The sequence below is a fragment of the Ambystoma mexicanum genome, chromosome 1p (genome assembly GCF_040938575.1).
Source record: "Ambystoma mexicanum isolate Mex_15411 chromosome 1p, UKY_AmexF1_1, whole genome shotgun sequence".
In the NCBI taxonomy this organism is placed as follows: Eukaryota; Metazoa; Chordata; class Amphibia; order Caudata; family Ambystomatidae; genus Ambystoma; species Ambystoma mexicanum.
The window spans coordinates 1,069,110,481-1,069,127,033 of NC_090921.1; the positions used below are offsets into that span (position 1 = coordinate 1,069,110,481).

Sequence of the window (16,553 nt, forward strand, 5' to 3'; positions counted from 1 at the left end):
TTCCTGAAAATCTGAACTTTTATTGTACATTTGGGAGACACAGTGGCTGCTCAACTACCATCTTAGAAAGGTCTCCCCTAGTCTGCTACCCGTTTTTCTAGAGGGAGACCTACAGAGCATGGGCACATATAAACAAAAAAGTCTTAATTTGATGATTTCACCCATACAGATCTGAGAATTTGAATATTTCAATATGTTCCCAATTGAGGATCCATTGGAAGAGGCCATGCAGTGTCTAGCATGAGCAGCACAGTAGATTATGCAAAGTGCTGTGCCTTGTGAATGTCCTTAGCCATGCCTGACGCACACAACTCCTAATACCTTTATCTGAAATCTAGTTAAACCTGGGAATGTGAGAAATATCATCCTGCACTTTGAAAACAACCAGCACTACGACCCCCAAGAGCTTGTGCTGCAGCGCCTGTCGACTGGAAGCATCCACGAAGAGCTCCTGGACTCCGAGAGGTAAGAGGAGGCTTTTGTTGTATAGTCCAGTGATGTGATGCCTAGAGGCAGTACTATGATAGTTACACAATGTGATAGCCTCTCAGAAATGTGGCTGTCCAACTGTCTTGCGAAGTGTGGGAGGTGCCATTGTCAAGCAAGAAGATGGGTGAAGCGAGTGGTACTACTGCCCTGGTATGGGGCTGTTATTGCTCTGTAATCTGACAGTGAATGAAGTGGGGCTACTGGTCAGCTCTTCGACAGGTGTTACAGGTATGATTGTTGAAGGGTGCTGCGGCTCAACAGACCGATGTGCGAGGGGTGCAATAGTTACAAGGGGCACTCTTGTTAATTGTGTTGATCTTAAAAGAAGTGACCGTTTTCACCAGCTAGATAAAAGGAGCGCAGATCCACAGTTTCAGAGGTAAGCGCCTTGCCGCTCTTCAACAGTTTGGCATTTAACGGGAGTGATTTTTCTATAGTTGGAGCAGTTGGTAGTCTTCAGTTGTGTGGAGAAGTTGGCAGTGTTCTGCTGTTGAATGGTGCCAGAGTCATGTCTAATGCTGCTGTCCAACAGTTGGGCAGGCAGGCGGGGGTGTCATTGCTCACCATCTGGCGGGCGGAAAGGATTGGGTTTGTTGAACAGTGTTCCAGATGAAGTCTTATTTTCAGCATTCAGGCAAGTGAGGCAGCTTGAAAAATTACCGAAATCCTGGAGCTCCAGCCTTCTTAATGGTCTTTTTGCTTGCATCTCTGCAAGGTCTACTGAGCTCTTCATGGCTGTCCCATTACCATTGCCACTCTTAATGATTTTGACCTCAAAACTGCTGTTGGGGAACTTCTTCGTGTGTTCATGACCTTTGGTGTCAGTGTGGGCCTGGACCTTCTGAGCACAGGTTGCGTTGCTCCCTCTCGCGCAAAGTACTTGTCAGATTAGCCGCGCTAGATTCCATGAGCCTTTTTACTTTTTTATTTGTATTGCACACACGGGTAGAGATTCTGGACTGCGCTTTCCCAGCGTTTTTAAAGAATAGACAAACAAAACAAGAAACCAGTGCAGAGCATCTCCTCGACCAAGTTAGGGAGGGTCGTGGGTATTATGAGGGCCTTAAAAAGGGTCTCTTTACCCTACTTGCTAGATGTACCATGCATCCATGTCTCACAGATGAGCCGGTCAGCGTGGTGCGTAAACTGAGCATGTGTAGAGTGGGGCTAAATCGGGGGGGTGCAGAAACATGCATGCCGCATATGTCAGTTTTAGCCTGAATCCCACTCTTGAGCTGAGATTCTCAAAGGAAACCACCCTGCTGTTTGGTTTACATGATGCAAAGCAGGGTGGGAGTGGGCGGAGTTTACAGGGATTACGCATATAATTCAGGACGGAACTATATGCCTTTAGCTTGTTTTTTTCAAGTCATCGTTGGAACCTATTGGAGCTACCCATCTACTACCTAAGTTGCTCCCACGGACTGGACATCTGCACGTATTGGGCACGTGTGTTTATGCCTGTGCATACTACTTGCTCTGCTTACTCCATAGCATACGCACGTGTGGATTCCCCGGTATAAGGAAGGAAAAAGAGCAGGTGCACGCATGCAAATAGTGTCCACTGGAAAGCCCTGTTTGCTATCGTGGTGCAGATCACCCGTTTGTTATTCCTGTGACTTAGTCCTCTGGTGCGTATAAGCCTGCAGGACTAGTCTTCTACTGACCATCGGGAGGGTCAAAGCACACCTCTGATTGTAAGCAGCATTAAACACAGCTATGATTTGCTAGCTGGGAGTGGCGCTTCGGTTGCCACGGAATGTTGCGCTGGTCGCTCGGAACCAAAGGGCCCTTTTGGATGGCAAGCTCCTTTGATAATGGCCGTGGCGCGTTAGAAGTGGACCTGTTTCAGCCTATTGGGTGTCATTGGGAAATCTCCTGGCCAGGTGCAGTAGCTGCTTATGGGAGCAGAGCGTTTGCAGGTAAGGTGCCACACATGGTATATTGCATCCCCCATTTGCCCGGCACATATGACAGATCTGGGACTCCTCTTTTCTCCATGCGTGCTTTGCTGATGCCTGATGGTTGCAGTCTGGTTGCAGGTGGAGGCTCTGATGCAGTCTGGAGTGGCAAGTGAGCTCGCTGATTTTATTGTGCTAGAATGGCATTGGTTTCCAGACCACGCGTGCCCAGTAGTTGCAGACTCTGCCTTTCGCTGCTGCGCTGGATTCTCTTCTGCTCAGTCTAATGTCTTATTGATTTTTATAGCACGAGGCCGGGGGAGGGGGCGGCTGGAATCTATTTTGATTCTGCTGGAGCAGAGCGGCAGCGGCAGAGGCCCGTTTCCTAGCTGGGCTCATTGATTAGTGCACAGGAAGTAAGCGGACTACATAGGAACACATTGAGGGGCCGGCGATCCCTATAGACCACGTTGAATATTGAAGGATGGGAGGGAGAGCTACACAAGATGGATAAGAGAAGAAAGATGGAAAGGAAGTTATGGAAAAGGTAAGGAAACACAGTCGAGAAGCTGTGCACAATTGTGGGTCCACATAATGGGGACTTTGACAATGTGTTGTATGGGATAAGAAAGATGCACGTGGTCGTATTTTATCATGCATTATAGTCCAAAGTCACAGTGCATGGTGGGCCATTCTGCTGCACAGTCTGGGGTTACTGAATGTTTGGGAAAGAGACGGATTTTCCCTCAAAGTTTTCTCCCTCTATGAATTGCGTCTTGATGCGTGTTCAAGGCGCATGTCAGTGCCTGGACGTAATGAAGTCCTGCTCACTCATGGACTGGCACCAGATGATCATGCCAGTTGCTGGTCTAGTTCCCACCATCTGACATGTCGATACATTAAAAGCCAACCACCAGCCCGTGCTCTTTAGGTTGGATGAGCCTGACTGCAAAATCAGGATGGGAATGGCAGGAAAGTAATGTACTCCTCACCCTATGCTCCCCTTGGACATCTCCATGCATGCATACTTATAAGATGGTTTGGTGCATTGTGATGTGTGCTGGCTCCAAAGGTTGCAACAATCAGAATAGTCAGTCCAATGTTCATGTGAGAGCAAGCATGACTAGAGCATGAAGTATGTGCTGTCCTTCGTTTGATAAGGTACATGTGTTGTGCTCTGTAAGGGCTTGGAAGTGAAAAGCGCATGTCATTATCAAATCCCATGGCCGCCATAAAGAGAAATGGGGAAATAACACCCTTACCTTTGGATTCTCTTCATATTAGCTAGTCCTCCTTCAGTTTGTGGTTGGGCCAACACAGGCATTTCTTTCTTTGGTTCCAGGGCAGAAGTGAAGCTGGGTCGGTCGGAGAGCCTCAAGGGCAGGGATGAGATGAAGAAATCCCGAAAGGCGGACAACGTTCCCAGATCTCGGAGCGATGTGGACATGGACGCTGCAGCTGAGGCTACAAGGCTCCACCAGTCGGCCTCCTCTTCAGCATCCAGTCTTTCGACCAGGTAAAAGTCCAGGCTTCTTGATGTGTCCTCCTTTTCTTTGCTCGCTGCCCTTTACAAACCTAAGCTCGCAATTTTACTTTCAAACATCTCCCGAATGCTTTCTAGTCGAACAGTGCTTATTAGTGACATGTTATGTAAGAACAGAATTCCCTCCTTGATATTTTTTGTCAAATGTATGTCTATGTCTTGTCCAGTTAGTGTAATCTGATTGGGGTTATTTGGCAGTCGCAGTGCATCTGAGGCATTTGAAAGAGTTTTTTCCTGAAGTCTTCTGATGAGTAGTTTGGAAAGACCAAATTGCCATAGGTGTGCAGAGTTTCCAAGTTCATCCAAAGTCTCTCAGAGGCTTTTTAAGCACAATTTCTGTTCTATGGACATTAAAATGCCCTGAAAGCGTGCTCTGGAGTAGGCTGGTTTACGTTTCGCCAATCTTGCATGGAAACACCTTCTTCTTGCGCATACAGCGCGAGCCACGGCTGTCACAGGAAGAGTCAATGCAGAAAGAGCAGCACGAGTAGCCAAACAGCCAGGGCACTTCCAACGCACTTCACGGAGTAGGCTGGTTTATAATACCCAAAGGGCAATTATTTAATCACTTGTTTGCAAAAACAACAAGAGACACTGAATTAACTACAGATCCACTGGCCGAGCGCATAGTACGCCACATTTTGTCTGGACAAGCCAGGTGCTCTGAGACCGCTGCGCTGTTGACGTAGAACAGTATAAAAGCCACATAACACATGGATGAATCATTTAATCTAATATTATGAATGAAATCTAATAAATTAGAATAGTTCTACATACATTTTATTTGTCTTGTATAAATAGAACAGTTGTATCTTTAAAAGTTCATGTTACAACATATTAAGGTCTGATTTCCCCTTCACTCCAAATATCCACAAAGCCTAACTCAAAAACTACTTACATCCACTCCACATTAAATTATGGATACATTAAAGTTTAAATCATAAAGAAACACATTTAGTTAAAAATTCATAAATCAAAAATGTATCAAAATTCTATTCCCATCATTCTTTTTAGCTCGGTGTATATTTCCAGAGTCCACAATATCCTCATTAACACCTCCCACCAGTTTCGACATATGGGTCAGCACAAGTTTTCACTGACCTTGTCTTCTTCTGGGGTAAAAATTTTGAACACAGAGTAGGTTCGTAGTCCTTATTATTTTTCGTTCATTGTTAACAGACCAGTAAACCTTGGCATATATGAGCATAGCTCTCTGGAAACGTTCTCCTAGTTCAAAAAAATTCTGTTGTTGCATTGCAAAGGTATGCTTCCGCCCACTCAAGCAGATTTTATTTTGTCAAATCATCCCAATATGTGATTAGGATAATATTGCAATGTCCTTCAGGAAGGATAAAGTGCTGCGTGCAAGCACTGTATTGATTTTGGTGTATTTTATCAGTTAGCAGAAAGGAGGCTCTAGTAGTTGATCATTGCTTTCTTGCCTGCTCAGACGATTAACACATCGCTGGTGCCAATGTGTGGAGAGTTCCTGCGCTTGCAAAGTAAATAAGCTACGATCGCTTGCAAGCAGACCTGAAGACATTTCCACTGGATTAGAATCCAATGCATCTATGTGGTAGCCATTTGAGTCCTCCTATATTTGTTTAGACCCTACTCCTGGGTGTTTAATTTTTGGCCATTCCTTTGTTTGTGTAGAACCGGGTGCATGGCCCAAATTGCCATTTGGACTCCTCCTTGGCCATTATTGGCACCCTCCGCCGTGGTTTAGACTGGTTTGAAGTCCTGCAGACTTCACAAACTACTCCCAGTGTGGTAGTGCCTGAATGCTTGGCAACCTTTAGGGCTGTGCAACCGTTTGAGAGGCCACCCTCAACACAGGGAGTTCCTTCCCTCCCCAATCTAGGGGTCACACAATAAACGGTTTAATGTCGGTCCTTAACTCAGCCCCATTCCTGATGCATATCATACCCCTTGGATCCCTCCCACTAAGCTACTGATGAGCCAATAACCAGGCTGGTTTACAGGAAATATGTTTGTATTTATTTGGATGACAGGTAATAGAAAATCACACTAAAATGTTACACACCACTTTATCCGTGACACAACACAATACACTTTGCACAATTTGGTTGGGAAAACTCAAATCGCAAAACTTTATACAAATTTCAAAATAAATGATCATCCAAACTGGTCCTGAACAAAATCATTTTACGTTTTTAATGCTGTACAATTTCGTTTTTCCTGCATGCTTAAAACGCTAGCAGTAAATAAACAGTGTGATTTAGCAGTTTCAGACCTCCCCCCGCAACCCCTACTTTGGTCTGTGTTGGGGAAATCGGACTGACCCCCCACCCCCTTCCACTGTGTTGGGGGAAGTTGGAAAGTAAAAATTGGGATGATTTGAGGATTTGGGATTTTAGACCCTCCTCCACTTAAAAACCTGTGTTGGGGAGGCTGAACAGAAATATTCCCCAATTAAATTACAGACTATAGTTTTCACCGCACCCTGGTAATGAGCTTTGGTAATTTTCAAATGTTAACAAAAATCACCCTGTGGTGTTCCGCCAAGGGGAATTAATTGAATTAATATTTGTTTTAGGTAATTGGGGGTCTACACAGTTTTGCCCCTAACCCACTATAAAGGGAAAGGATTTAAGGCAAGCAGATTCCCCCACATTTGGTTTCAATTGGCTCAATTCTACTCACATTGAAAGCCTCTGTTTAAAGTCCAGGAATGCTTTTTTTAGGCCTCCCCAACAATAGACAGCTCCACCCAGATGCAATCTCAGCAATCGCCTCTGGTGTTTCCTTACAGCTGTCAAGTGGGGAGTTTCAGCAGCTCTCTCTTATAGTAATTTTAGCAGCTCTTCCCCTCCTGGTGCATCCACTTTATACTAGTGATGATACCATCAACTTTACAACATTGGGCAGTACCCTACAAAAGTTTCGCACCGAGGATTGGCCAGTTACCCTTCTCTCTCCTCCCAAATCCAGCTCCTCTCTAAGGATTGGTTTAGGAGTCTGGAACAGACACATGGCAACTCCCCTTTTATTTTCATGTCACTTTTTTGGCAAAACTTAGTTTTGTAGCACAACTTCATAATTCACTAGTAACTGCCATAATATACATATATTTCGCTTCACCGACTCATGGGGAGTTTAATAAAATGGCCGCCAGGTCCTCACAGGTCCTCACAGGTCCTCACTATGTTGCACGGCTGTGTGGCAATTTCCCACCGTTTACACCAAAAGCATAATAATTATGAACATGTGATTTACTCTCCACATTCCTAATTTTACACTCCACCAGATCGCCAACTCTTAAATCCGGGTCATGTCCATAGGAACACATTTTAGCCTGCCATTACAATTCCCTAAATTGCCGGTGGATGAATTTTATTTTCACGACGACGCCTGGAAAGAACCTAAAAATTGACACACAAATCAAGAAAGTAAGACTTCTGGTTGCTGAGAGAAATGCCTAAATGATAAGTCCTTTTAAATTAATAGCAAATCTTCATGTTCTGCTAATTGGAGCCCTTTTGTCTAAAGCGCAATTTGCATCTCTTGGCCAGTGTTTTTACTAGTCACTTTGTTGTGTGAAGTGTAGGCTGCAGATCGTAAACTCTTGGGTTGCCTTGGCAACACAGACTTCTCCAGCATGGGGTCTGGCATGCTATAGAGTGGGTCTGAATTGTCAGGACACCCTCTTTTGATTGGTGACCGTTTCAGTGAAAAATGCTGCATTCATGTCTCGGCCAGCAATGTGATGTGCTTTTCCAATCTGCACTTGGATTACATTTCTGTTATGGCTTTTTCTTGATTTCAACTGCAGACAGATACCCACATAGTCTGCCTAAATAGCCCTTTTTCAGCATGCAGGTTTCTGAATGCTGGTAGATCCTTTTCCCAGTGGGCTCTTCAGCTCGGTGGGTTTTGGCCTCTGATTACACCCCACAGCTGGTCGCCAAAACGTCCCTGTTGCAGTGTGATTAATGGAATGGCTTTGACCAGACCCTGAGTGAACAATTTCTTGGTAGGAGACCCTGTGCACCACTTAGTTCCATTCTTTATCCTCACCTGAAGACTGCCATGAAGGTGAGCTCCTGTTTGAAGACCCTGGTTTGGATATACTGGCTGAGCCATTCTCCTTTTTGCTGTGCATCTTGCTCCTCCTTTCTGTGGAATCCCATCAAGGGCTCTTGCTTTGCTTCTTGCCGTCTTCCTAGCTGATTGGACTGACTGTCATTGTTGGACTCTTTTCTGGACTTCTGATGACATGCTTCTGGCCCAGGTACATAAGGTAGTGGGGGGTCCCTCCTGTTCTTCCTTACTTGGAAGTGTGAATAACTTCCTGCTGGTGTGCCTCAGCTCCGCCGTGGGACATCTTGGATTGCCTCCAACCATTGCCTCCATCCTAGGATCATTCCCTTGCTGGGTAGCTGGACCCTCCTGCTCCGCTGGGCTGACCTGTGACCCATTGTGGGTTCGGCAGGGCTCCGGTCACTGTCGTTGCTACTGCCAAGTTCTACACCCTGTTCCTTCTTTGTTGGCCCTTCCTTGTCTGTGCCCTGTTGTGTCGAGGTTTTGAGTGACTCCAAACCAAAGGCCGCAACTGCCTCTAGCCATACCTTAGCCAAACATCCAAACTCAGTTGTGCACCTCCTGGGCTGAAATTGGAGCAGACAGCGCCATTATTACATGTCCTGGGGTCATGATCCCGAGGTTTGTGCAGTTTGCAGGGATCAAATAGCGATGTTTTGTAGCTCCCCCCTTCTACCTTTTGTCTCCATTATTCGGAGTGGGTTTTTTGCTCCATTTGGATCCAGCTCTTTGTGACCTGCTGGTTCTCAAAACATGCGCTGGCTCTTTTGAAGGGGTGCTTAATATATTCCCATGAACTGTTTCCCCTTCTGGTGCACCTTCCGTGGACAAAAAAGAATTTGCCTAAACGTTCACCCATAACCACGGCAGGTATTTTGGGTTTGTTCCGTTCATCCCTGTAAGAAAAATGTTTAGAAGCGTTTAAACTCCTTTAAAGTGCCTTAAGCGACTACTTGCCTGAACTTTGGCATTTATTCCTGGCCCAAGCCCCCACACCGCCTCGACCACTTGGTGGACACTCTTTCCTCCTTCTAAGGATGGGAATCTTCTTGCCCCTCACCTGAGGGCTGCGGAAAATCCTCCCTAACACCAGTGTTAGAAAATATTTTCTTTTTCCACCTTTCCCCCATTGATTCCTAATCAACCCCATTCATTTGCTTTAACCCTGTCCTTTTTGCAGTTCAGTAAAGCTTTCTGCTTTACTTCAATGTTTTGCTCATCCTTGTGTGGGAATGTACTAGTCCCTAAGACTGTCAGTACTGAGACTGTCTCTTTATGAATTCTTGTATTTTTACAATTGCGCACATCACCTTACAGCAAAGTGCAGTTAAGATATTTTGTATCCTTATAACTTTTTAAATAATGGATTTTTGGTTACTTTGACAATGTGCCTAAGACAAAACTGGTGGCAGCTATGTGATTTTTACAGTTTTTATGTGATTTTACTCGTGCACTTTTGCATTTACTGAAAATGACCACTAAAGGTGGCTTTCACCCTAAGATGGCAGAGTCATGATATTTTTCTCTTGTTCTTTGGCCATGTTGTTCTTGGGCCGCCTTCCTACCTTTTCAGGTCAGGAAATGCCTCATATGAAAATCCACTTTCCAGGGAAAGGTGTGGCTTTCGTGGGCAAGGGGGAGGCTGTGTTATTCCCAGTTGACACATCCTGTGTCGCCTGAAAGTATGTTGCTGGACAGATGTGATGGCCAGTGATTGTCCAGGTTTGGACAACCCCTAGCTGTTTGAATAGTGCAGATCCTTACCATTGGTCGACTTGGGCTTGCTCCCAGCCTAAATCCTTGATGAAAGGGGGACTCCTGCAACTGTTCAGCAAGATCATTGTTGGAAGCAAGACTTCTGCGAATAAGAGCAATCTACTGACGACAGTTGCAGCTGGCTAGCAGCAACTACAGTGATGGCCTGATCTCAGAAGACCCTTGTTAGTGCTTCAACACTTGGACCCATGCAAACAACTAGTCTCTAGCCCTGCTCGAGGATCCATGATTTATGGGCCTTCAAAAGTGTCCCTGGACCACCCAGTGGACTGACCAGATCTCTCCTAGGCTACCTTGCTGCAGCCATGGTCATTCCAGGCTGAGCCCTGGAAGTTGGCAGATCTTCAGTTTATGCTACAAGTAACCTGCTCCAGGATTTTTTTTTCTTTCATCGGGCTACATAGCTGTCAGCAACGGCTTGGGCGGTTCTCGTAAAGGCACACCTGAAAACGCAACTCTAAGCCACATCAAAAGACTGTGAATGACAATGAGCAAGGTTGCGTGCTACGCCAGGCACAGCTGCTTTCTGCAGAGCTTAATGATGGCTTCCTTCCACTTAAGCATTTCTTTCATTATAGGTTTTCTTACCCAATTCATTGGTACATGAGCAATCAACCTTGGAATTCAGAGATTCAAGAGTGCACAGCAACGCCAGTGCTTAACCTACTGCACTATATTTGCGGATTGAGTTTTATTGGGGATAATAAAATAGTGCCACCTAAAATAAACCTACTTTTCCATAATGCTGTTCCATCCTCACCCAGTGTATCGCCACAATTAACCCCCATTCTTCATGTAGAATATTTTGGACACATCCTAGGTCAGATGTTCTTTAAACTCCTGCTGATTAGCAGGAAATGAATAGATAAAATGCCATTACCGCAGTGTGAAGCAGTTTCTCCAGTTCCCAAGCACCTTACCAGCCTGATGATGATACGCTTTAGGGCTGGGCGCCCATTTTATTACCATGCGGATCATGCCGTTTATTTCGCTTCTGACTACATGGATGTACTTTTTCCATGCTGCACCAAATTCTTGGGCAATTATTTGAAATGAATGACAAATTAATCACAGATGCCGCATCTAAAAAACATGTAATCGTAGAATCCATGTGTACCACACTGGTACATTTGCTACTAATGCAGTGAAACTGGCTGCACCCCCGGTGAAGCCAAAATTAAACTACAGCTGCCACTAGCCCACTGCACCACACAATAGGGTGATAAAATTGCTGCAGTACCAAAATGGGTGTTCCAAAAAAGCACCCCTGTCCTAGGAGCCATATCGGCTGCCATGGGGCTGTACACAAATAAGGACTGCTCTGGCAAGGGGACTTCACTAGAAGAACTAATTCATTGATTTTAAGAAATCATTATAAATGAGCTATGTATATGTTTTAATCTATATTTGTTTTTTTATTTTATTTATAGTGTTATTGGTTAATTAAAACCTTAAACACTTATACAAATTCATTACATTTTAAAAGCATACATAAAATATAAAATCAATCTTAAACGAATCTTATACAAATTCATCTTATAAATCAATTCTATACAAATAATTCAAACATTAAGCAATAGTGCATCGAGTACTCTTGCATTGTTAGGTATCTTGCGATATACAATTACATATACAGCACCAATTAAAAAAAAATCCACAAACTTTACAGAGTTCAAATTACAAAGTCTAACGTAGAATAGTAAGATATAATAGAATATCGATTCGAACTTCGCCCCAATAATCTCTGTGAAAATGGAATGTGGTATCTACTTAAAATGAGGTACAAAACATACTTTACTCTGGGGTAGCTGTTACATCCAATCTATATTTAATACTTTTTGCTTTAACGTGAACGGTTTAATATAAACCAAACATGTACATTTAAAAAAAACTCCTCCTGATCTCTAAACTGACATCAAAGAAAACCAACAGAAAAAAGCTGAATAAATTCTGTCCTAACACGGGTTAAGAGTTAAGGATCTTTCCTCCTTTGCCTTTACGAGAAATGTCCCTCTGTCTGTATTCCTACAACATGGCCCATACCTTTTGAAACAATAAGTGTTAATTTTGGGCCCTGTTGGGTGCCGAATTTATTAATGTTTGCATTTGTTACAGGGCACAAAACCCTTGGATATCTAGGTGCAATTTACATTACGGTAAAAAGAGAAGGGAGGGGGGATGGGGCGATGCAGTAGTGGTGGATGGAAGAGTCTTAGGAGACGCAAAGTTAGTTGAACAGCCTAGTCTTTAAGTTTCTGCGGAAGGTCCAGCAGGCTTGTTCGTTTCTGAGTGCTGGTGCTATATTATTCCAGAGTTTGGCAGCCACAACCAGGAACTTTGGTCTGACCACACTAAAGAATATTTGTACTATTTCTCCCTGCACTGTTTCCCCTATGAATCCCCCACCCATTTGCTACTCGGACCTCAGTATCAGCAAAGGGGCTGGGACATATAAATAGGAATTGGAATTACAGCGGAGGAAATACTTGGGTCCTTAGTCCTACACCCCCTCTTCTGAGTTACCCATTCATCCTGGCCTCAATATACGCCCCACCCACAGATGGAGGAAAGAAGTATGGCAGAAAATGAATGGGAGAGGAAGGGGGTGTTGCACGAGAGCACCACCACGCTCGAGCTTCTGAGCCTAGGCTGCTACATTTTCTGAAAGTACTAATGAATCTGCTCTGGCACCATCTGATGGGCAGACTCTATATTGTGTTACGTTAATATGCCTTTATATTGCGCTGAATCGCCACTGTAGGAGTTTCAAAGCGCCTAGCCTTGTCCGTAATGTGGCGGATTGTATGCCCCCTGCCTGCCTTCAGCAAAAAGACTAAAGTGGATGAAATGAACCAATTTGTTGCCTTGCTGCCTACTTCTGAGTGGCCTCTGTGTCCGCGATGCATTCCTCGTAATGTTTCTCAGGGCCACCCCATGCTGTACTGTGACTGGTCACTGGTTTTATGGGGTTGGTCTGTGATGTTTGCTGCATGTGCGCCTGTAATGTCCATGTTGCATTCTAAATGCCTTTACCATACAACACAGTTCCTTCAAGTACTTTCAAACCCTTAATTGCTCATTAATGCCTTACTTTTTTCAAACATGCTTGTTTTAGCAGAACGGTAAAGTGTTTTTATTCTGTGTTTTTGTGAGTCCTCCACTATAGTCCTGTGGTTTGGCACTGCACAGTTTACTAGCACGCTGCTATAATGTCTTTGGAGTGGATGCTTGACAATCACCTTCACCGTTTCACGAACAATATTTTGCTCCTCATCACGCACGCTGCCACTACACATGTTAGTTTAAACACTTGTAGGGAATCTGCACAGAACGATATGGGCATTTCATTTCTCATAAAGCAAACCCAGTTCTCAAAGTTCCTCGTATCGACAAAAAGGTATAAATGTCACTCAGTCAAAATAAATGTACCTCCCAGGACACATTTGCTGTTCTTGGTTGCTGCAACAGTTCTTACAACGAATATCCGGATCGCTCTCGGTTACTTGTAGAAAATGGTACAGTGACTTAATTCTTGATCATTCAGTTCACCAAAGCTTTCATTGCTTGTACCCTGTAGGTTATTCGATTTGCTCCTCTCCAACAATGTTTTATCATGAAGTCCACCTCGCTCCCTCGAGGTAGCGTGGACGTTACACTTTACAGTTCATTATTCTCAGTGTCATCAGTTCTTGTGTCCCTCTTGACCCTTCGACTCTGATGTTGGCTATGCACGGGGCTCTCGTGCCCCTTGTTTCTCCTCCTTATAGCTTTATGGCAGAGATTGCCTCCCTTTCTCCTGTTGGGGCTTAGCAATTGGATTCTCTTGACATTTTGCTGGAGATTGCCTCCCTTTCTTCTGTTGGGATGTAGCAACTGGATTCTCTTTTACGTTGTGGCGGCCTTCTCAGGGCCTCGGCGGTACTGTTGGTTCTGTCTTACTCGGATTCTCAGCACAGGATTTGAAGAGCTTTCGTCCCCGACCTTCCAGGATTCGACAGTGTTGTACATGCTCTTAGTCCACCACGTCCTCTGCATGTTCCCGCCTCCAGACAGTCTCTGCTTTGCACTCCAGTGGCAGCATCCGCTCTGCACGTCTCCTTCCCTGACGTTCAGCTCTGCATCAGGGAGTCTCCTCCTCCAACTTAGAGGACTTTGTTCTTTATAGAGTCTCTGTAACGAGAAGTTAACAGGTTTCTGATTATAAAATGTGATGTCTGAAGAGGGAGCAACAGTTATATCAGTCAAACAAAAAGGTCTTAACACATCTCTAACTTTTGTGACTCACATATAGGCGGACAATACAGATTTTACAGGGGTCTTCCTTCTGCTTTGGAAGCTCTCATCCCTAAAGAGGAGTCACTCCCAGTGAGGTCCCGCTTGCCTAATCCCATAAGGAAGGTTTTGCAGCATCAGCTCACCTCCCTGGCCTCAATGGGGGTGGCTCCCCCTTCGTGAGAAGGAACACATACCATAGATTTGTCACACCACCCTATTATGCTGAACAGGGAAGACACTGAGTGTTTAGTCAAACACAATCAAGGTAAGGTAGCAGAGCGGCAAATCTTAGTCCCAGGGAGGGTGCGAGAGTGCTCTAGAGCTACAATAAGTCCACACAGAGCAACACCAATAAGTATAATTTGACAGGTAAGTATAAAAATATACAATCGTTTATTGGTCCTTTAGAAAACACACAATGCAGTTAACACCTCTAGTCAAGTATTGTCACACCCACATTTATAAAAACAGATATAAACATTCACCCTTAGGAGAAACAGAATAGCATTTGATTCAATGCCCAGTGTAACACAGGTAATTACTCAGATGCATTAGAATTAGAAGGAAAACTTCAGGATAATCAAACCACAACTTCCCTAGCTCTTATAACAACCAACCCTAAGATGGTTTGGGGCACTTGTGCACCAATGTCACCAGTTTCAAAGTATATACTTCACAGGTAGGTTTAATAAGAGATTGGCACTGCCAGCGTTTATCATCAATAAGAGTCCAAAAGTTAGATAAAGTTTGGGAAATACATTCAAGCTCAGTCCTGTGGATAGTAGTCCTAGGAAGGGATCCTTTACCATTCCTCCACTGAACAAAGTCAGGAAAGAGTGATTCTCCAGCATGGGGTCTGGCATGGATTCACATGCTCATGAATATTCCCCGTCGTCAGGCTGGGAATCCTCGGTAAAGAAAAAATCAGTATCCGTTTTGTTTCTGATATGTCTTTCTTAGTAACCAATCACTGATCTCTGGGTCATACTGCCCCCAGCCAATGACTGCCCTCTCCCTAAGCCCCGCCCCTGGCAGCCATCCTCAGATTTTTACCGCACGCTCAAGTGTTGGGAGTCCTCGTGTTTAGCTCTCAAGCTTTTTACTGCGTTTTCACGCTTTTTCAGGAGATTTTCTCATTTTTCCGGTTAATCGAGCCTCAAGCTCCACCGTTTCTACTTCCGATAACAGACCCGTTTCGGAATTCTTCTACACCCCTCAAGGGTGAAGTTTTCGTTGAGTTTACACTTCTTGGAGGATTCCGGAAGATCTGCGGCCTACCTCAACGGACATGGCCCAGGACAAAGGAAGCTCGACGCCCTGATCCAAGCTGTTCAGGAACTGCCCTGGATACCGATTATATAACGTTTTCAAGGAGGACGAGCATTCGCGATGTCTCTACTGCCTTCATGAGGACAAGACGCACATGGAGAAGGACTGTGCGTTCTGCAAGAACCTTTCGGAACGGACCAAACAAGATTGTCGTTCCCGCCTCGCCGCCTGGCTGGAGAAGGGCACAGCAGGTGAAAAGGCGAAGAAGAAGTCTGAGCGGTCTTCTAAGTCCTGTAAGGGCGCCCCGGCGACGGGGGCCCAACATAAGGCCAAGCACCACAAGTCCACGGGCACCGGGAGCGCGAAAGGTCGGGCTCTTCGGTTGCCAAGCAGGGCGCTACTTCCCCGGCACTTTCGGCCACGAGCCAGCCCCCTGGTTCGGGAAAGAGTAAGTCTGAGATCCCGGGTAGGCCGCTGGAGCGGACCCGGTCGATCTCGAAGGGGGAGCGAGGCGCTGACCCTCCCCCCAAGGCGAAGGACCAGGACGCACCTAAGGTGGTGAGGGCTTTGATCCACCCGGCTAAGGCCTCTACCGAAGTGGTCGCTGCGACCCTGGCGGAGCCGGCTGAGACTACGCCAGTGGAAACGGCCTCTGGGCCCAGAGTATCCCTGCCACCACGGAGGGAATCCTCTTTCCAGCCCATCGCTAAGACCCCCGTGAAGCCCCCGGCTGAAAAAGAGGGGGGGGGGGCAGGTGGCCAATACAGACTCGGAATCGGCCTCTGAGGAGGAACTGGTGGAAACCGAGAAGGGCCTCAACAAAAGGTCCATAGGCCTCAACGAGAGGTTCATAAGCCTCAACGAGAAGTTCGAGAAGGTTCGATCCCAGGGGACGGTTCCCGCTGACGTGATCGAAGATAGCGACGATGACGACGAACAGGGCCCAGTGGGGCGGCCATCCCATCCGTCGCAGCCATTGGCCGAGCCCCAGGATAGCTCGGTGGCCATTTTGTTGGCAATCCAATCTTTATGTACCGAGATAAGGACGAGATTACCACGCACCCCGACGGAGGAGCCAGAACCAGGCCCGTCGGTAAGACCTCCGAACAAACGGAGGAGAGTCCACCCCGCTCCGCCCTTCGTACCTGCGAGACCGGTGGACCCCTCATCCCCCCTCGCCGGACCCTAGAGAGGATACGGCGATGGATACAGCGACGGGGGCGGACGATGACGGC

The 16,553-nt window shown here is 45.7% G+C and overlaps 1 protein-coding gene across 3 annotated transcripts in view; it reads left to right on the forward strand.

The window, feature by feature from the left end:
- Positions 1-16,553, forward strand: part of ARHGEF11 (Rho guanine nucleotide exchange factor 11) — a 1,841,770-nt gene that overhangs the window by 1,162,665 nt on the left and 662,552 nt on the right. For all 3 annotated transcript variants that reach the window (XM_069604553.1, XM_069604546.1, XM_069604551.1), the window contains 2 exons: positions 339-465; positions 3,733-3,906. In XM_069604553.1, coding sequence (XP_069460654.1) covers positions 339-465; positions 3,733-3,906 — 301 coding nt within the window. The remainder of the gene's footprint in view (positions 1-338; positions 466-3,732; positions 3,907-16,553) is intronic.